Source organism: Ziziphus jujuba, chromosome 8 (assembly GCF_031755915.1).
Source record: "Ziziphus jujuba cultivar Dongzao chromosome 8, ASM3175591v1".
Taxonomy (NCBI): Eukaryota; Viridiplantae; Streptophyta; class Magnoliopsida; order Rosales; family Rhamnaceae; genus Ziziphus; species Ziziphus jujuba.
The window spans coordinates 1,666,458-1,688,723 of NC_083386.1; the positions used below are offsets into that span (position 1 = coordinate 1,666,458).

Below are 22,266 nucleotides of genomic sequence, written 5' to 3' on the forward strand. Positions count from 1 at the left end.
CATGGTCCTAATTTCAAGCTGACAAAATACACCGTGGAAACGGAACAGAAAAAAATAATAATAAAATAAGCCAAAAAAACCAAAAGAATACCAATAATAATGATAATAATAAGCTCCGCCATTGTAAATGTAGACTTCTCCTAAACAAGCAAGAAAAGCAGCCACTAAACGCCCAAAACCCAAATCGCTCCAATCGATATTCCCTAATTCTAATCCACGAACCTAAACTTTCCTTCTTCTTCTAAACCCTTTGGATCTCAGATCCGCCTCAGGTATTTTTTATATATTCCTCTCTATTTTTTCACATTTCACAAACACCTTGCGCACCTTGATCCTCCACTGCTTTCCACTTTGTGATATTCTCCGTTTTCGTTCGATTTATTTCTTGGAATTTATTTCTCTTCGTGATTTTCGGTTCGTTTACTGTCATTTTCAAGGTTTCTTGCATTGGTTTGATCGTCCTTTTGTTGATTCGTTGCTCCGATTACAGTTTTATTGATTCGGAATTATTTATTTTTTATTATTATTAAATTTTTTTTTTTAGTATTTCAGTTTATGTTTGGAGTTTCTTCGTTGATTGTGTTAGATTCTTGCTGACTACACCTTTTCGCTTGTGTGGTCTGGTTCAGCTTTTATTTTATATTTTTGTTTTTCTTATTATTATTTTTGTTTGTTTGTTTTCTTGGAAACTCATACGAGTGGAAATAACGTGCGGATTGTATGAATGAAGTTTGGCGGTGCTGTTTGGTTAATGAGTTTTTATTTATTTATTTATTTTTTTCTGAAATGTTAGGGTTGCTTGATGGAGAGCTTGGCGCAACTAGAGGCGCTGTGCGAGAGGCTTTACAATTCGCAGGACTCGGTTGAACGAGCACACGCCGAGAACACTTTGAAATGTTTCTCCGTGAACACTGATTACATTTCCCAGTGCCAGTACATTCTCGACAATGCTCTGACTCCTTATGCGTTGATGCTGGCGAGTTCGAGTTTGTTGAAGCAAGTCACTGAGCATAGCCTTGCGTTACAGCTCCGTCTTGATATTTGTAATATTCAATTTCCGTATGCGATTTGTTTATGTGATAGAATGCACATGTTTACCTTTCTGAAAGTTGAACATTGTCGTTTTATTTTTATTATTATTTTTATTTAAATTATTATTGCAGGGAGTTACCTTATCAATTATTTGGCCTCCAGAGGACCTAAGTTGCAGTCTTTTGTGACTGCGTCTTTAATCCAACTCTTATGTCGAGTTACAAAGTTTGGGTGGTTTGATGATGACAGATTTCGGGATGTGGTGAAAGAGTCAATGAACTTCTTGAACCAGGTGATATGACTTGTGTACACGATGTTGTATTTAATACTTAGTATGTTTATGCCAATATTGTAATGATTTGATTAAGCTATTTTTCATTTTTTTTTCAATGCTTTGAATTTAATTATAAGCATAGTCTACATTTATCGGGTTGCCATTTCTTTTTTCTTTCTTTCTTTCTTTCTTTTTTTTTTTTTTTTTTTTTTTTTTTTTTTTGTTTTTTTGGTTATGCTTTATATTTCTGGTTTTTTAGTTTTGTTGTTTAATTACTTGCCCTGTAATGCTTAACATATAAAGCTTATGATAGTGAAGGATTTTTGTAGGCCTGAACTTTTTGGTGTTTTCTGTTTTTCTATGTTCTTTGCAATACTTGCTTCATAGGTTTGGCTTCCAAGGATTATTTATTTCAAATAAGAATTTGCTAATAGAAAAGAAGAACAACATATAATATTTAAGTTTAATGTGCTGCATATGCTTATGTTTTTGTTTGTTACTATTCTTAGAATAGCAAATTTGAGTTGCACGCTGTGTTTATTGATTGCTAAACGTTTAAGGTGCTACTACTGATGGTCCCAACTGGTAGTACCTGCATTATTATGAGCAATTGAGAACTGGTAGTATATACATGCTTGCTTATGAACATTTTTTCACCAGGCCACATCAGATCACTATGCCATTGGTTTGAAGATATTGAACCAGCTTGTGTCTGAGATGAATCAGGTTAGATTTTCTGACTTTTTAATTGCTTGCCGTCATTATGCATGAATGGAACAATTAGTAAGGATTATTATTTCCGTAAGCCAAATATTATATTGTAGTGTTATAGAAGGGGTAGCAATTAAATTAGGATGTGGTTTGGAGTTTTGTTTGGGATGGAAATGGCACCTGAGAGGGAAAAGTTGATACACTATTGTCTGTGCACCAATCTACTATCGAGTCCATTCACTATTTCATACTGTGGAACTAAGTGATTATAAATTCGCAATTTGAATACATGAATGAGGAAAAGAACAATGTCTTGGCCTTTTGCTAGTATTCAACTAAAAGAAAAACCATAAGAATTAAGGGACCAAGATCTCTTGTAAAATTTCTTAATGGGAGAGGAAAAGGAAAACTAGGTTTAGATTTTCTATTAAGGAGGAGATAGAATTCCTGAATCTCTCTATCATTGTTTCAAGATAACAGAAGTTCAATTGGATGTCTAGAAGAAGGAACAAGAAGATCTTCAATGGAGCAACCTTTTGAATTAGACAATTGATGCAGTCTAGGGAAATGATGCATGAATGGAATATCATTCCCCAACGAGTCTTCCCAAAGTCACTCTCCCCAGTTACCAAGAACTACTTAGTAGTTGAAGCACAATCAAGATTGCCTTTGGAAATAGCTTTCCAAGGACTTTTAGGAGACACCTTTCAGCCCCTAATTGGTTCCAAACCTTCCCATGCTATCATGATCCTTTTTTGGTGATAGGTTCTTGTACATTGTTAGGAAAGAGAAGTAAATAGAGGAGAAAAAGGTATTGGATTAACACAAACATCGTACATGCACATGTAGATATATGGTTGCTGTTTTTTCCCTTTTTTACTTTTTCTGGAATAGTTTATGCATGCAGTGTTTTATTTTATTACCCCTGCTATCTGTTTGATATTTCTGAATGCTAAATTCTCAGCCTAATCCTGGATTGGCTTCAACACATCATCGAAGAGTTGCTTGCAACTTTAGGGACCAATCGCTTTTTCAGATATTTCAAATTTCTTTAACTTCATTGCGTCAGCTGAAGAATGATGGTAATATTTTGAAATGTTACTTTTGAGGGTTTTTTTTTTTTTTCTGCCCCTCTCTCTATCCTGTCTTTGCTTCTATATTTTGTCTAAGCATTTAATTTCTTGCTTGATAGTTATGAAGGTTTTTCATTTCTCTTATGTACAGTTGTGGATCAGCTGCAAGAGTTGGCTCTTTCTCTTTCTCTTAAATGTTTATCATTTGATTTTGTTGGCACATCTGTTGATGAAAGTTCGGAAGAGTTCGGCACAGTGCAGGTATTCACCGTCTCTCATTTTCAGTTATCAATGATATGAAGTCTGTTAGTGAGTCCCAGTGCAGTGGATTTTGAAATAATCCTATAGTTGTTGATATCATAGATTCCATCATCTTGGAGGTCAGTTTTGGAGGATCCTTCTACACTTCAAATATTCTTTGATTACTATGCGATTACAAAATCGCCTCTTTCGAAGGAGGTAATATTTGTACTTTTATTTTGTTTTCAAATGTTTGTGTAAAATTATGAGTTGCAAGACTTTTCTATTTTAAATTTAGCATATTTGATGCTTTAGGACATGGCATAAGTTCCAAGTTATAGGAAAACTTTTAAATAAGTTTATTTGAATGAACTTTGACACACCAATGACAACCAGCAGTTTGTACACTTATGAGAGATATTACTCACGTTTTCTTGTTGCCTCATACCCAGTTATGAAGGGCTTTTTCATATTTGTTCACCATCATTATAAATAATTTGTGGCTCTTCTGCGATAAATTTCTTTTGCGTTAAGTTGTGTATACCTGTATGTAGCTTTGATATCCTGTTACTTTGTGAAATAATGATGCTTATGTTCAATTTCAAAGATAATGTGAGGTAACGAGAGCATACAAATATAGCATTATGGATCTTGGGAAAACATAATGGAAATACACAACATTAGAAAGAATGGTCAACTAATTGCGTCATTTTCTGTTGATTATTCCATCATATTGATATATCATGCTGATCTGCTTGGATGTATTGCTCGAGCTGGTGACTATTTCCCATGCTTAACCAAATTCTTTGTGGTAGAAACCAAATTTGGAATTATTAATTCAACTTCAGCATTAGTCTAGCTGGAAAAAAGGAAAAAATAAAAAGTAATTGCTTATAATGACTGCACTGCATGTTGCTCACGTATAATGACCGAGGTCCATCATCTGAAATTACTCATCATAAGGTTTGTTAAGGAACAAATGGTCTTTATGCTACATAATGTCTTATATAGGTATATATTTATTTATTTATTTGGATAACAAGAAGCTTTTAAATTTATTGGGAAAGCATTATGCGAGTCTATATACTTGTTTTTGAGCTTAATTCTGATATGGCTAACTTTTCCCTTTGGATCATCATGTGTTGGGTGGCCCAATTTCTTAGAAGAAAGCTTATGTATCATCTTAACTCTGGAATATACCATGCCTCCATTTGAGCTAGTGAATCACACGTTTTGGAGTATTAGGAATGGTTTAAGACTTGTTGAAGAGCCTAGTTTCTTATGGAAGAGTACCTTGCAATGCAAAGTACCATTTAGTGTGCCTTTTTAACATGAAAGTTGTTTTTGGTGAATTATAATCATGAGTTAGCTGAGAGAGCATAGTACATAATATATTGGTTCTGTTCATATCTGTAAGTTTGGTGGGGAATTAGTGCATCATTTCTTATTGCTTTATTTGTTTTGGCAACCTGGTGGGGTGGGGAGGGGGGATCTTTTGTTTTCCTTGACTGGTAATTGATGGCTAGTACCTATGATGATGAGATGGTGTGACATTTGCGAGTGATGTTTTACATATCAGTGGGAAGTTAAAAACATGTTAATCCTTTTCTGTTATCTAATGAGTGATTGCCTTTGTAGGAAAGTCCATGGTCATCTCATTCTCATCAACACTTGACGTATTCTATTTGCCAAAGGATGTCTATCTCTAAGTATTTTTCATTTTTTTTTTTTCTCTTGAGGATTTGTTAATTATTTGTTTGTTTCCTTTTGAATAGGATTCTCCTGTGGATTTTTTAGGATGTTTTTATTTTTTATTTTATTTTTATCAATGGATAAATGATTCATTGGTTTTCTATAAGATATAGTTCTTAGCAAATAAGTTATATAATAATACGACCTTTCTTTCTTGTTTAAAAATAATTTATATATTATAGTCTTAACATGTTAAGCTTTGAATCATCTCTCTGTCTCTCTCTCTCTCTCTCTCTCTCTCTCTCTCTCTCTCTCTCTCTCTCTCTCTCTCCTCCCAACTGTGAAACTTATATATACCTAAATTTTAATTGCTTATGTGAATATAAGTTGTAATACTACTGCAACACTAAGAAAGAAAAGCCACACTCACTTTTAACTACTTTTATTATTTGAGATATATTGTTGACCATTCCTTTTAACAATGCTTGAAAGTTGTTTAATCCCTTGTGTCTAAAGTATTCTTTATACTCTGAATGAGCAATTTTTTTTTTTCTTTTTAAACTGTAATCGCTAACAGTTTCTCTTTTTTTTCATTTACATAAATGTATACAATGGTTGCAGTTCTGTGTTTTACTGACAAATACTGCGATTTTGGTTAAAGATGGAAAAGTTCTTCCACCATCATTTGAAATGTGAACTTTCATTTTTTGATTGTTCATGTGTTTGCTGCTGTAAAACATCTTTTCTTAGGGGTTTCACTATTGTTCTTTCTAGGCACTGGAGTGCTTGGTGCGACTAGCTTCTGTAAGACGTTCTTTGTTTACAAATGATGCTGCCCGTTCTAAGTTTTTGGCCCATTTAATGACTGGAACCAAAGAAATCCTACAAACAGGGCAAGGTGTTGTTTGCTTGTCATATTCTTTATTTTGTCATGTTCTCTCATATTATAATGATGTTGAGCAGATGTTAATATTCTGCGTAACCATGTCAACATGTATATGAGCACGTGCATGTGTGCATGTGGGTGGGTGCATTTCACATATGATATTTTTGGTTATTCCCTATTTTAAGCATTTTGTTTATTCCCTATTTAAGCATACTCAACTGTTTTCATTCTCTGTTCTTTTCTTGTAAACTAGTGTGACAGATATGAATTTTACTTTTCCAATTAAAAAGCATGATAAATCATGATCATAAACATAAGAATAGCTTACACCTCTTGGTGTATTTCAATTTGTTACAACTCATCAAATAAGTTGGTAAGCAATGGAATAACCTCTCATTCTTTAGTTGGTGCCTTGTTTACTGTCAAGGGTGTTTCAATAAACTCATACAAAGTTCCCAACAGATATAAGTTGTACTTCAATTTAGTTGGAAACTTTACTTCATGATTTTTTCTAGATCAAAATTTGTTATTTGTACATTGAGCTAAAATTTTATTATGTTTTGCTTTAGGAAACCTACATTTGTTAGTCAGGATTTGGAAACTTGTCTTGGCATAACTTAAACTAGTGATTGCTTTGTTACTCTCTGTTGTGTCTATATATGACTAATATTGAATTTCAGAATGAAAAGGAGATTGGCCATAATAATCACTGCTAAAGAGTTATCCTTATAGCTTACTCGGCAAAAAGATAAAAAAAAAAAAAAAAATTTGGTTGGATTTAAAATAATTTTCGCTTGGCCATGCTTAAGCCATTTCTCCATCATGTGCTTAGGGGTGTCGTATCAATAAATTCGCTATTAGAGGAGTAATTCAAAGCAGTGCTGGGTTCAGCAGGAGGAATGATAAACTTGTGACTTGTCAATTACTAAATTATTTCAAATTTTAATGGGAATTGTGATAGTAATAGCTGAGTCTCAAGCTGTATACAGATATATACACACAGACACGGATATGCATACAATTTAAATAAAGAGTTCAGTTTGATTTGTTTTCTTTCTGGTATTCCTCTTAAATGATAAGTCTCACCCTTTACCTCGGTTTCTTTTGGTATGGAATGAAAGTATGTAGAAGAGATGAGCTTTCTATGTGCTTGAGTTGTGACAAGTTGTTATGAATGGTTGTCTAGAAAGGTTTTATCTGAATTCTTGAAGTGTGCTACTCTACAAAGTGCTGTGAATTCTTATGAAGTAACTTCTTAACTGTAGTCTGTTGGCCAAAGCTTTTATTGGTTAGTTTGGAGCTTTGTTTTCAAGTTTTCGTTAGTATTTGGACTTTTGTTCATGATGGTTAGTTTGTATTTGGAATCAGGTCTTGCTGATCATGATAATTACCATGAATATTGTCGTCTTCTTGGACGTTTCAGAGTGAATTATCAGGTATTTTTATTATAATATTGTTTGACATTGCTTTCTCCTTTTTGGATATACCTTTGCAATTATATTTTTAAATATTACTTTACTTTCTTTAAGGTAAGATAGCATAACATGATTTGAGAAAAAAAAAAAAAAAAAGGAAAAAAATCCTAAAGTAGAAAAGAAATCTGCACCAAATCCTTCTCCTATTGCAATAAAATCAAAGATGGAATATCGTTGAACTCTTTTGATGTTGACTCTCACAAAGAGCCCAGAGTTGATATAGCCTTATAAAATCATCATATCCTGAACTCATCTTCAAAAATACTATTATTTCTGTCCAATCATATTATCCAAAACAAAGTCAAAATTGTGAAAGTTCAATGAACATTCCCTTTGTTGCTACCCCCAAACCATTATATTACTTATCAGTGAAGCTGAATGAGATTGGGAAACTCAGCTCAGTGCATGGGTTATAGTAGTTTCGACCTTTGGGTGGCACTTTGTTTGGATAAGTGCTTTATAATTCACATTCTAATATGTATGTTAATTTTACACCTCCTTCACGTAAAAACATGTGTTAGCTATACCTTTTATTTCCCCCTATATTTTTTCATTTTTGGGTTTATAAACAAATTACGTGGTTCGACATACTGTGTTACTCATGTTTATCTGATTTTCTAACTTTTGCAGTTGTCAGAGCTTGTTAATGTGGAAGGCTATAGCGATTGGATTCGTTTAGTAGCAGAATTCACTTTGAAGTCCTTACAGTCTTGGCAGGTTGACTGGTTTCTCTGTCTTTTGTACTACCCAAGACTTTTTCTTGTACTGAATGAATGTTTCTTTTTCTTGTTTCTTCACCAATTCCTCCCCTTAAACTGTTTGAAGCCAAACACCTGGAAGTAAAAGCCCCATACCAGTTGTTATGTTTCAGAGGTTGTGTTTACTGGGTGTTTTCTTTCGATGAATCACTACCAAGTGTGCCTTAAAAAGTTTTGGAAGTAAGAAAAGCAGAAAGTGTTGTGAAAAATTTGCTATTTTGGCACCTTTATTTATACATAATAAATACATATATATATATATATATATATATGGATTATTTGAACTTTAAGGAACTGATTAATTTTTGGAGGGAAAATCTTAAAACCTCTATTTCTAATGAAATGATATTAAGTTTTTGGCTTCAGTTTTGGTGTCTATGGAAAACCAATTCAGTGATTCGTCATTTTACTAGGTACACTGTTGGGATAATCTTGCATTATGCAAAGTAGGTTATGCTTGGGGTTTGAAAAAATTTGAGGATTTCTCATCCTATTTATTTTGTCCTTCATTTTTCTTATTATATATGTTACTTATCAAGAAAAAAGGAAAAAAAGAAACTAGATAGATGCTAACCAAGTTATTTTACTGTTGCCAGTGGGCCAGCAGCAGTGTATACTACCTTTTAGGGCTGTGGTCCAGATTAGTGACATCAGTACCATATCTGAAAGGTGATGCACCCAGCTTACTGGATGAGTTTGTGCCCAAGATTACTGAAGGTTTCATCACATCAAGATTTAACTCCGTGCAGGTCCTGTGTTATGTGCTTATCCATGGGCCAGTCCTTTTACATTCAAAGTTATGATTGTTTTTCTTTTCCCCATTTTTCTGATTCCTTCTCTGTTGTAATTTGCAGGCTGGATTACCAGATGATCTGTCTGAGAACCCTTTGGACAATGTTGAACTTCTTCAGGATCAGTTAGATTGCTTTCCTTACCTCTGTAGATTCCAGGTTAAGTCTGTACATATGATATGTTCTTTTTCTATAAGTTTTATGAAAATCTATCTTCAATTCAAATATAATTTGTACCACAACTTTTGTTTGCTAATGTTTATGAGCTCCATGGCTCCTTTTTTTTTCCCTTTTTTTGATGTGCAGTATGAAAACAGTAGTTTGTATATAATAAACATATTGGAGCCTATCCTGCAAACATACACGGTAAACTCATTTATCACTAACTTTCTTTTTCTGAAAGTTAAAGTTACTTAGGCATTTGGACTTTATATGATGAGTTAATTAATCACTTTCATTCTCTAAAACAGGAAAGGGCTAGAATGCCAACCACTGATAATAGTGACCTTGCTGTTATTGAGGCTAAACTTGCCTGGATCGTTCATATTGTTGCTGCTATTCTTAAGATAAAACAATGTACTGGTTGCAGGTAATAGGGCCTTTTCTAGAGATGTTTCTTTCCATTGCATTTCATTTCTTCTGTATAGCCCCAATGGGTTGTACCGCATTATATTTTTTTGGATATTTATTCAGTGGTTTACATATCTCTTGTGCAGTGCTGAGTCACAAGAAGTGCTTGATGCAGAACTTTCAGCACGTATTTTGCAGTTAATAAATGTTACTGACAATGGGCTACACAGCCAGGTAAGTCAGCATGAGTTAAGTTTGTTGATAGATTATTCTTTTCTTACTCTGCTGCGATGTTTTAAGTACTACTACTCAAAACTTATACACTTTCTAGTCAAGTACCATATCCTAAAATTTAGAGATGGATGGATATGATTGCTAGACTGCATGCACCTGCATCTGAGCCCATGTAACATGGTGTTTGTCGAGTCAACAAAACAAATTAACAATATCTTTGGAGGGACAAACATACTCAGAGACACAAACAACAGATAACAACACACACATACTCATGAATACATAGAAAAAAGAAAAGAGTGACAAACATGTATAGCAAAGTGCTCTTTTAAGGAATTCAGTTCATTTTTTCATTCCAGATCTTATTTAACTGTCAAATTTAATTCTTGGGTCAATATTTCTCTTTCATGCTGTTGATTTTGTTAAACATTCTTTCATGCTACATGGTGGTATACTCTTTTAGAGCCTAACATTTTATGCACGGTGAAATGTAGCTTGTCATTTGACCTCTCTTCTCTTTTATTTTTCTATTGTTTATTCAAACATGGTTAATAAATGTTGAGTTATTAGCAAAACAAGAATACATATGTTTGTTCTTTTGTTTTTAAGAATGAATTGGTTTATTTATTTAAAGTAGCATCTTTAATTAGTTGGGATTAGTTGAGTTTAATATGGCACCTTTTGATTGATTATTTTTGCCCTAATATTCTCCTTTGTTTTGGACATTTTTGAGGTGATGTTTTGAACTATTGAGTCCTTAATTTTGCTATTTCACAGCGGTATGGTGAATTAAGCAAGCAAAGACTTGATCGTGCAATTCTTACCTTTTTTCAACATTTCCGGAAGTCTTATGTGGGTGATCAGGCCATGCATTCCTCAAAGGTAATTAAGTTTCTCTTGGCATTCTTTTTAAAGTTCTGTTGCCAAAAAAATTCTTCTGAGGCTTCCCTTTCTGTTGCAGCAGCTATATGCTAGGCTGTCTGAGCTTCTTGGACTCCATGATCATCTATTAATGTTGAATGTAATTGTTGGCAAGATTGCTACAAACCTTAAATGTTATACTGAGGTGAAAGCTCATCCATTCTTATGTAATATTATTACAATATTGGATAATATATTTTTATCCTTATTGTTATTATTTCTTATTCCAGAGTGAGGAAGTCATTGATCACACTTTAAGTCTGTTCTTGGAGCTGGCATCTGGGTTAGTGTTATTTGATAGCCTTTGATGCTGTTGTTTGATAAAGGCCACCTATTTCATCAACTGTATTACTGATTGTAATGCTGTAATAACTTTTTTTGGCAGATACATGACTGGCAAGCTGCTTTTGAAGTTGGATACTGTTAAATTCATAGTAGCAAACCATACTGTAATCCAACCATGAATAACTATCTTTTATATTCCTACTTTTGTGTACTCATGACTGTCTTTAAAATTATTCTGCATCATTGTCTAAAACAAAATTTCTCTCAAATTTCTATTGTCAGAGGGAACACTTTCCATTTCTGGAAGAATATAGGTGTTCTCGGAGCAGAACAACTTTCTATTATATAATTGGTTGGTTAGTATTTATGGAGGACAGCCCTATGAAATTTAAATCTTCAATGGAGCCTCTCTTGCAAGTACTCTCTCTCTCTCTCTCTCTCTCTCTCTCTCTCTGTGTCTTCCCCCCCTCAAAAGTCATGCAATATATGCACATATGCAGTTAAAATTTTAGATCTCAGCTGTGTTCCTGAAAGTGTTTTTCTTTGATGCTTGACACTTGATGCTGGTCATACTCTTTTGTGGCTCTTGTTGGATGTGATATTAATTTTATTGCATTTGCGGAACTTGTTACAGCTGTTAGTCATATTAGTTCATTACAATTATTAATTTAAATTATTAGAATACCTATACTTTTTATTGGTTATTATGGTTGTTTTTGTTTATTGAAAATTGATGGTGTCTTTTGTTTAATAAATTTTACCTTACACATTCAGTTTCACTGATAAAGTACTATATGTGGTTTATTAGGTTTTTGTCAGCTTGGAATCAACTCCTGATTCAATGTTCCGTACTGATGTGGTAAAGTATGCATTAATTGGGTTGATGAGGGATCTTAGAGGAATTGCAATGGCCACAAATAGGTAATTATGTTTGCTATTTGCTATATCTTAGTTTCAGTTGGATTAAACATACTTAACCAATTTAATTTTTCTAATGAATTTCCTGAAATATCTTTCAGTCGCAGAACTTATGGGCTTCTGTTTGATTGGCTGTATCCTGCACACATGCCACTTCTTTTGAAAGGCATCTCACATTGGTCTGACACACCAGAGGTAGAGCTTACAGTTTGTTTTGTCCTTTATTAAGAAACTTGAACAGTATTCTGACATATTTAAGAAGCCAGTTGATAGGAACCTTGGAATTGAACTTAATGTACTAGTTAAAGAGTTTCAGCATACTCTTTAACCTTGGAATTGATCATGATGGGTAGGGAACGTGTGCTACTATTTGAGGAAGAATTATTATTTAAGATATAGAGAAGTAAAACAGAGGTTCTGTTCAATTATTTCTATGTGATTGTATGTTACAATTTATAGTTGATTGCTTTCACAAAAATCCAACAAAATATTGTTTGATGTTCACTGTTGTTTATTTCATTTTCAATTACTGTATGAAATATATGTAGTATTCTGTTTTAATTTGGTAAATTTTATTCTAGTTTTGGTTTTGAGATGTTTTATTGAAAGGGGTTGCAGTTAACGTTATTATTTAGTCTTCATTCATGTATAAGTAAAACACAGTCGAAATAACAACTCCTTCTCTGTCTCTGTCTCTCTATCTCTCTCCCCCTGCCGCCCCCCCCTCTCCCTTCCATTATGGTATTTTTATCATTTATATATTGTGTTACGATTGGCTGCTTTCTTAGTAGTTGCTAACATAAACCTGTTTTCTTTTTATTATATTTTCTTTTTCATTAATGCTGCAGGTTACCACGCCATTGCTGAAATTTATGTCTGAGTTTGTGCTAAACAAAGCCCAACGTTTGACATTTGACTCATCTTCTCCTAATGGCATACTTCTTTTCCGTGAAGTCAGTAAACTAATTGTTTCCTATGGGTCAAGGATATTGTCTCTTCCAAATGCTGCTGATATATATGCCTTCAAATACAAGGGAATATGGATTTCTTTAACCATACTCTCAAGAGGTGAGAATAATAGCTCTTTTTTTATTTAACTGCGTTACTGATTTTGTTATTCATATGGAACAATGCTCACCTATATATTTTCTAATCCTAAACTCAAGTGAAATTAGAAAAGAATTTTGATTTTGGTATGTTTAAACTAATTTTAGTTTCTTACTGCCAAATGACAGCCCTTGCTGGAAACTATGTTAACTTTGGAGTATTTGAATTATATGGTGATAGAGCGCTTTCTGATGCACTTGATATTGCACTAAAGATGACATTATCAATTCCTTTGGCCGATATATTGGCATTCAGAAAGGTGTGTTGATATGTAGTCTGCAAGTATCATTGGACATACATTTATTTTTGAATGATTGAATTCATTTATTCTGTATCTTTTTCTTTGCTTTCAGACTCTTTTCTTTTTATTTTTTTTGTTGTTTTTGTTCATCATGTTTCCTGAAATATTTAAAGAACCTCTTTAATTTGATATTTTGCAGCTAACAAGGGCTTACTTTGCATTTCTGGAAGTTTTATTCAATAGCCATATCAATTTTATACTGAACCTGGATACGAGCACTTTTATGCATATAGTTGGATCCCTTGAATCTGGCCTTAAAGGCCTAGATACTAACATCTCATCACAGGTGTGCCAACTGCTCTTAAGAATTTTACACTTTTTGTTGTCTGCTTGACTCATTGTTGGTAAATCTTTGAAATCATTAGTGAGAATGTAGTTCTAATTTTTGACTACTGATATGTTTGTTTATTCTCTGAATATGGAACAATCTTTTTGTGTAAATTACTTTCTATTTCCTTTGTTTTGGAACTATTGAACATATAACTCTTGCTTTCTGGAATCTCAAAGATCTCCTTTTCGAATTTCATTTTTGTTGCACCTTCCTCTCTTCAATATGTACAATTTTGGGAACTTTTACATGTAAATTCATGGTATGGAATGGAGGAAATTTTTAATATGTACAATTTTGGGAACTATACATGTAAATTCATGGTATGGAATGAAGGAATTTTTTAACAATAATAAAACTTAATGGTATGTCTATAATCTCTGAAATTTCAAGGGGACTATTTTGGTAATATTTATGGAAATATGGAGGTATATGCACAGACTTTTGAGTAGTGTATGGTTAATATAATTTATCACAATATCTGTTTTTGTTCCTTTGGCTGTGCTGATTCAATGAGACTTAATATATGCTTCAGTGTGCATCTGCTGTTGACAATCTGGCTGCTTTCTATTTCAACAACATCACAATGGGAGAAGCACCAACATCTCCTGCTGCAATTAATCTTGCTCGTCACATTGTAGATTGTCCAAATTTGTTTCCAGAAGTAAGTATGGTGTATTGTATACTGCATTGCAGATTGATGTCTTATTTTGTTATCTTTTGTCATCCTAAAAGAATAAAAGCAACATTACTTTGGTTGGTTAATCTTTTGTCATAAAGATTGATGCTGTAATCTCGTTTTCCTCCACTTTGTGAGGTCTCCCATAAGAATTTCACTTTACTACATTATTTATTACCACAAATTTTGCAACACTCAACAATCTCAATCACAAATGCTGAGGTTTGAAATTGAAGGTGAAGGTGTTCATTAATGAATTTCTTCATTTTTCAATTATTATTATGTTCGATAAATGTTATGTATTCGTGGAAGTTATTGTGAAGTAATCTATTTAACTAAGAATTTAAATGCTACCGTATGAGAAGTTGTGTCAAAACAATTTTCATTTAGATAAAACTTTCGAAAGGTACTATACTTGCTGGATCATGCTGATGATTATATTCGTATCTAAAAGGAAGAAAGAAATACTTGTAGGGTTAAGAGCTGAGGAAATGTAATTTTTTGCAGTGTCCTTTTTTCCTTTGACTTTGCTAAATCACAATTTGCTATAAGGGACATCATCCTTCTACAATAGTTATATTCAACTTTATCTCACAAAATAAATTTGGGAATGCCCTATAAGGTAATTGTTGCCAAATTGAGTTATGGTTGCAATTCTTGTTGGATCATAGTCTGCGAGTGCAGTGCATCAGTAGGAAAAACTTCTTAGGTTGGTCATCTAAACACCAGTGTATTTAGATTAATATCCACTATGTATTATATCTGATTTTCTTCTATGCAGGAACCTGGGCAAATTTTTGTCCTGGACATTGCGTATCCTTATGCATTGTCCCGGACAAAAGTTTGTGTAGGATCCTGGATGAGAGAATTGCCGGTATTATATCAGACTGAGCAGCTCAAGATTCTGAGTTGATTACCTTCTTAGATGATGAACTGTTTTCTATAAAGTGAACTAGAAATACATTTAAATGATTGACGGACATCTAAACAAAGTACTTTAGCTGATGGTCCTTTTGAACATACCAATGCACTATTTGAGATATGGCAAAGTGACAGTTACCCTTTTTATTGCTTTCTGCTCCCTTAATTGTTGTTATTTTTTAAATTAAATTGCCTTATTGACGTTGTTTTCTTTTCATATTTCCAGATACTGAAAACCCTGTTCGAGATTGTTTTATTTGAAGACTGTGGCAACCAGTGGAGTCTTAGCAGACCAATGTTGAGCTTGATACTTATTAGTGAGCAGGTGAATTTGTCTATAACAGTTTATGTTTTCCTTCTACTTCCATAGGTCAAGCAAGTCTTATTCATTTATATGTTATATACTTAGTTAAGCATGTTTGCCTATGGGTCTGTATTATGGCCTTTTATCTGCCCTTTATTTTTTGCCCCCTTTTATACTTTGTTTTGTTCTATATATATATATATATATATATATGTATTTTATAAAAACTTAGTGCTGCTGCCAGATAGGTAAGGACTAAGAAATTGAATCAGTTATCTAATAATTCGCACATACCATGCTGTATTCATTTTTGCGTATGGAGCAGAACTGAGATGACGACTGGAATTAGAGCTACATTTTATAAGGAGTTGAAAATATCTGATGTTTCGTAGGGTAATATATTTGAATATTCTTTGGATTGTTCTCCCTTAAGGCCATCTTTTTTATTGTATGTTTCCAAGTTTAGAGAGTTCTAGCATAGAAAGGTGGCTCAGTGAAGCGTATCTTAAAATAATATTGGAGCCCCATATTACCTTGCATCTGGTTTCTTGCTGTATTTGTTATTGGATAAGAAAGAAAGTTTTTTTACTGGAGCAGTGTGAAAACTATAATTCAATATTATCCATGACATTTTGATAGGATGTGAAAATTATGATTGGAAACTGAATAACTTGATTGCTTGAATTGACATTAGAAATTGAAATCTGACCCTAATTTTTATTTTATTTATCATTGTCTGAAAAAAATCATCTTTAACCTGCAGATATTCTCTGATTTAAAGGCTCAAATTGTGGCTTCTCAGGTTAGTTTTTCTTTTCTCTTTCATATTTATTGAAAGGATACTACAAAGTTTGATTAATTTGTTGAATGAAATGGTTGGGCTGAAACTGCATTGAGTTGGGCACTGCTCAATTTTAGGGCACTTTATGACTCTGAAAGGTCGATTCTTCTGATCAAATCAAAATGATATAGGAAGTATTTATGCATATTTACATTCTTCCACCTTTTCCCCTAAGTTTTAAGAACTTGTGAATATTAGCACTTGCTTTCTCCTTGTGATGCATATGTGCTCTATGAATATCTTGTAATTGGGATGCCTTTTGACATTATTTAGAATAAAAATGGGGACTTGTAGAATAAATAATTCAAGAGTTGAGAGAACTTTGAATAGTGATCATGGGACGTTCTGGATTGTTCGGACATAGTGCATAATTTATAGTGGTGTTATAAATCCCCTCCTATCTCTATCTCTCCAAATTTCTCTCTTTTTGTGTTGGAAGTTTTTATCCTTCACCTGACCCTATTTTGCACGAATTTGCAGCCGGTGGATCAACATCAACGGCTCTACCTGTGTTTCGACAAGCTAATGGCTGATGTTACTCGAAGCTTGGATTCAAAGAACAGGGACAAGTTTACTCAGAATCTGACCATATTCCGGCATGAATTCCGTGTGAAATAAATGCTTACCCCTCAATGAAAACAGATGGTTGTGGTAGAAACATATAACTGCAGAAGATGTATGTTTGAACAATACTTGACTTGGTTTAGACATGGAAATTTCTCATCGCAGGAGAGGAGCGACTTTTTGATTGCTTGGTTTTGTTGCCTGAATGGGAGAAGCAGATAACTTTGAAGCTTGACGGTTTTTGGAATGGGGGAATGATGCACTAGAAATTTAAGTGTTGTGGTGATTTTGTATAGTTTTTATCTGTCTATCCGAGGAGGGGAGATACTAAAACATAGATGCTATGGTAGTAATTTCACTTAAAAAAAAAATAAAAAAATGCTATGGTAGTAAGAAAATTTCTGAGGTTTGCAGAAGCTATAATGATAGTTGAAATGGGTAGTGCTGTTTTAGTATCATATCGATTCTTTCAAAAATTTAGAAAAGATGTAAAGCAATTCATCTGGTTTGTGCTTGTAGATTACATGTTGATATTTTTGTACATTAGATTCTACATATTCTTTGTATTTTTTATAGTTGAAGAAAAAGAAAAAAAATATTATTATGTGATTTGTTCGATTCTCTCCTCTTTTCCTTTTCCTTTTTTGTTTATGTTTACTCTTATGTGCTCTACTTTTTATTTCCTTTTGCATCGACTCTCCTAGCACCATCTGTTTGAAAAGTAAAAAAAAAGGGAAATGGTACAAGTAATTTTTGAATACAGATGATCTCTATCAATTAGATAGTTTGTTTTTATTTTTTATTTTATTATTATTTTTTTTAACAGATAGCAGTTAGCAGTATGAAACATTAAAAAAATTTATGTAGTTTGTAGATAAAAGTCCATAATTTCAATCATATGCTTAGTGATGAGTGAATATTGTGATGCGTGAATCGGTCCGTGACCTCCCTATGTACACCACGGGTAAATTTTTTATCACCTAGATATTAGCAAGGTTCAAAATATCGATGTCGACGGAAATATCGAGAGTTCAAAATATAGAAATTTCCATGGAAATTTTGGAAAATATCGAATATCGATAAAAAATTATAAAAAACGATGGAAATTTGTTTTAAAAGATGGAAATTTTTATTGAAATTTTAGAATTAGCTTATTTAATCCATCAATTATCAAATTGATTATAAAACTTATTAAAATATTGAAAGGATGTTATGTTCTTCTTAGTGAATTGATTTATAATGAGCAATTAAACATTAATAACCATAGATGAATTATTATTAATAAAAATATATCAAAAAATACATATATGATAAAATCATTTATTAACTAAAATATATAAAACGATTATTATAATTACATTATAGTTCATAAATATCATCTTAATACCACATAGAACTTCTGGGTGGTTGAAAATCATCGGTTTCTTCCTCATTTTGATTTTGAGATGTGAAATGTGAGAAGTAGTTATGAAAAGATGTATCTACATGATAGTTTTGCATATAATTATTAATATGCCAACCATATGGATCTTGCATTATTGGTTGACTATGTGCATAACTACTACTCTTTGATGGTTGAGTTTGAGATGGTACCCATGAGTTGCTACTTGATGACATTCCATAATTATTCATTGAATAAGGGTTATGAAAATGACTTCCAACCCTCATAGATCCAAAATTCATAGAAATTGAATTTTCTTCTTGTTGTGACATCTCCGTCATAGATTTCTCTTTACGTGTATAGTTTTTTCCAACAGCACCGAATCCTTGACCTGTATCTCTACTCCCATGATCTTCATCTTGTGTTGCATGTGTGTAATATTGTTCACCAGTAAATGGGCTTAATCCAACTTCTTGACTTGGTGATTCCCTTTGGCCCCTACCTTTTCTACCTTCTAATTCAGATAATTTATTGAAGTTATCTTCATCACCACTGGAGCTAGAGTGACTACTAAGAGTTTCAAATTGTGAATGTATACCACCTGATGGAGCTAAAGCACTAGTAGTTCTAGTTGACTCTCTCATAAGCCTTTGAAATGAATCACCACTACTAGAATTTACTTTTTCTGTAATCACTTTTGAACATTTATCCCTTCTTTTTCAGCTTGTTGAACAATCTTTGGATCAGGATTCCCCTCATGATCATCTAAATGAACATCTCTAATCCATTGGTATATTTGGTTGCCCTCTTCATCATCATCTTCCATTATAGTTTCAAATATTATTGTTGGATCCAAGTCTTGATGATTTTCTTTTTCAGCTTCCATATCCCTCAACTTGAGTTTCATATTATAATAACAATAGACTAGTTTTTCAATTCTACTATATGCTAGTCTATTTCTTTGTTTTGTATGTATTAGTGCAAAAGTGCTCCAATTTCTTTCACAGGCAGAGGATGATGCTGTTTGTGATAAAACTTTCAATGCCAATTTTCTTACTGTAGATGCACTATCACCATACATGACCCACCATTCAACTGTTACAAAATAATTATTATATGATTACATATTTGTACTATTACATCAATTGATATTCACGTACTACAATGTTTAAACTTACCAGGAGACATCTCTTTTCTAGAAGCAATTGCTTTTGGTCTTGCAAATCCTTTCCTTGCATCCTTAAAGTATGTAAGCTGTAAAATAAAATAAAATAAAGTTATAAACCCTTAAAATATATTATGTTAATAAATTATCATCATTATACCTCATTTCCAAACTGGCTAATTGCGACTGATTTAGGATCCAATGTAGTATAGACATCGTGTACAGCCTTTATAAGATTAGAATTTTCTCCAACCCCAGGTCTACATTGATATTGAGGATTTAAATAATAAGCTATATAAAAGGGAAAAAAATATATATTTTAGTTTAATTAGAGATAAATAATGAAAGATATAAAGTATTTTACATTAACAAAAAAATAAAAGTCTTAACATATTTTATATAAATTGACTATGAGCTCATACCTGCTGCATGTAATGGATGCTTTAAGGTTTTATCCCACCTATTATTGATAATCTTTAATATCCACTTTGCACCATGCATTTTGTCAAGTTCCTCTTTAACAATTCGCATCAACTCATACACTGCTCCCATTGTTGGATAAACTTCGATGTCAACAATACGTAAAAACTTATATAAAGGCTCAAATAATTGACACACCTTATGTGCTTGATCCCAAAAAGTATGATTAAGTACTATATTTTTCACTGTTTGGCTTTCTTTTGAAGCATTATAATTATGATTAGTTCAATCAGTAGATGTGAATAGTTGCTTAAGTCCTGTTTTATTTTTAACTAAGCTATCAAGCGCAAGATAGTTTGTGGCAAATCATGTAAGTCCCGGACGAATGATGTCACCTTCGCAAGTTTCACGCATCTTTGCTAGCAACCAATTATGATTGTAGATGTAAGTTGTGATTGCTCTAGCCTGCTTGATCACAATAGCCACATTCTCATTCTTCCTAATATCTTCAAACATGAGATCAATGCAATGTGCTGCATATGGAGTCCAGTACAAATTGTAATCTCTCATCAATTTCTTCCCAGCTTTAACAAATGCAGAGCCATTATCTTTTACAATTTGTACCATATTTTTCTTCCCAACTTCCAGAATTATTTTCTTTAATTGCTCATATAGGTATTTATGATCCTTTATTTGATTTGAAGCATCAATAGATTTTAGAAAAACTGTGCTTCCTTTTGAGTAAACCATGAAATTAATAATAGACATCCTGGTGGGACCCGTCCATCCATCACACATGATTGTACAACCATAGGTTTCCCACTTCGCTTTCATTTTGTTTACATGGTCTTTTATCTCCTCATACTAGGGGTGGGCATGCATTGGATTGGTTTGGTTCGGTTTTGGACCGAAATACAATCCAATCCATACATATCGGTTTTTCTAATTTACAATCCAAACCAAACCATTGAAGTATTAAATCCAAACCAAACCAAACCATTTATGATCGGTTTGGTTTGGATTGGTTGATCGGTTTGAAACTTACTAATTTATAAATATATAATACAAATAAAAAATTTTCCAAATATAAAATATAAATAATAAATTATAATTATCCAAACATAAAATACAATTAGAATAATACAACATAGTCTACAATGGAAAATAAAGAAGAAAATGTAGCAAATGATACACATCACGCACTTATTAAATAGCAAACATTAATGTCATCATCTCACTCCTATAAAATCAAATTAAAATTGTTAGAACAAATAATGTAAAATAATACATTCGTCAAAATTCATTCACTCAAGAATCAATGCATAATTTCTTTTTTTTTTTTAACTTTAAAATTTGGTAAATCATAAGTCAATCAACGTTGACAGGTTCACTAATTTTAGTTGATTCTGTAAGCTCTACAAAAATCAAAACAATAAAATTAGCAATAAATTATATTTAAACATTTATATATATATATATATATATATATTTATAAGTAACAATTGGATACAATATATGTAAATATATATATGATGGGAATGTAAAAAAAATATATATATTATAGTGATGGTGATGGACTGGTGGTGGGTGGCAACAAAGGTAAATGTTTAGTTTAGCGTTACAACTTACAATTTGATTTAGGATTTGGGATATGGGGATGTAAAAGAAAAAAAAAAAAAAATATATATATATATATATATATATATATTAAAAATCAATATATAAAAATGGAAAAAAAATTTAAAAACTAATATATAAAAATGAAAAAAATATTCTAAAATTAATATATAAAAATAAAAAAATAAAAAAAATATAATTTTTTAGTTATATAATATATTATTTGGATTGGATTGGATTGGATTGGATTTATATTTCTAATCCATAACCAATCCAATCCATACAATTTATAATATTTTGAACCCAATCCAATCCAATTGATGTAAAAATCCAATCCAAACCGTTAAAAATGGATTGGATTGGGCGGATTGAACGGGTTGGATTGGATTTTGCCCACCCCTACCTCATACTCCATATCCAAATATTTTGTGCTGATCTCATAAGGGGTTGGAGGTTCTATACCTGGCTCTGCTTGTTGGCATCCTGCTACCAAATTCTTGAAATGATGGGATGATGCTTTATTTGCTGGTAAATTTTCATAAATAAAAAATTTACTTATTATTCTTTCCATACCTTCTTTTATTTTTCCTCCAGAATTTTTTTTTTATTTTTTATTTTTTTGCTTTGCTTGAGAGGACTTGTATAAGCTTGGTGCAACAAATCTTGATTGTGGATCTTTAAGACTCTGTGTTCGTTGTACTGCAGGTTTAGCATGACTGCTAGATTCACTTCCTTCAGCTTAATATCGAATTTTGTAGAGATGACTTCTTTCCCACTC

At 32.5% G+C, this 22,266-nt stretch overlaps 2 protein-coding genes across 9 annotated transcripts in view; one reads left to right on the forward strand and one right to left on the reverse strand.

The window, feature by feature from the left end:
* LOC107412845 (transcription factor MYB33) overlaps window positions 1–22,266 on the reverse strand; it is a 216,149-nt gene that overhangs the window by 16,234 nt on the left and 177,649 nt on the right. The gene's annotated exons all lie outside the window — the stretch shown is intronic.
* On the forward strand, window positions 92–17,523 carry LOC107412822 (uncharacterized). 4 transcript variants are annotated; one of them, XM_048469717.2, is made up of 29 exons: window positions 95–272; window positions 794–1,043; window positions 1,164–1,324; window positions 1,967–2,032; window positions 2,982–3,099; window positions 3,242–3,351; window positions 3,454–3,549; window positions 5,797–5,920; window positions 7,277–7,344; window positions 8,014–8,100; window positions 8,738–8,890; window positions 8,996–9,091; window positions 9,239–9,298; window positions 9,403–9,521; window positions 9,649–9,736; window positions 10,514–10,618; window positions 10,698–10,802; window positions 10,888–10,940; window positions 11,043–11,106; window positions 11,225–11,359; window positions 11,751–11,863; window positions 11,962–12,055; window positions 12,709–12,928; window positions 13,096–13,226; window positions 13,408–13,554; window positions 14,132–14,260; window positions 15,423–15,521; window positions 16,264–16,302; window positions 16,822–17,523. In XM_048469717.2, the coding sequence occupies exons 2-29, from the start codon at window positions 803–805 to the stop codon at window positions 16,957–16,959; spliced, it is 3,159 nt and encodes a 1,052-aa protein (XP_048325674.1). In that variant the 5' UTR covers window positions 95–272; window positions 794–802; the 3' UTR covers window positions 16,960–17,523. The 4 variants fall into 4 exon arrangements, with proteins under 4 accessions (XP_048325677.1, XP_048325674.1, XP_048325676.1 ...); XM_048469719.2 differs by having other exon boundaries at window positions 10,701–10,802; XM_048469718.2 differs by lacking the exon at window positions 95–272 and adding an exon at window positions 276–414.

Bases quoted from the DNA above. Each gene is read 5' to 3' on its own strand.
- LOC107412822 (XM_048469717.2), top strand. From the start codon at position 803: ATGGAGAGCTTGGCGCAACTAGAGGCGCTGTGCGAGAGGCTTTACAAT. The intron at 12,056-12,708 runs GTAGAGCTTACA...TTAATGCTGCAG, and splicing joins ATTGGTCTGACACACCAGAG to GTTACCACGCCATTGCTGAA. The intron at 15,522-16,263 runs GTGAATTTGTCT...TTTAACCTGCAG, and splicing joins TGATACTTATTAGTGAGCAG to ATATTCTCTGATTTAAAGGC.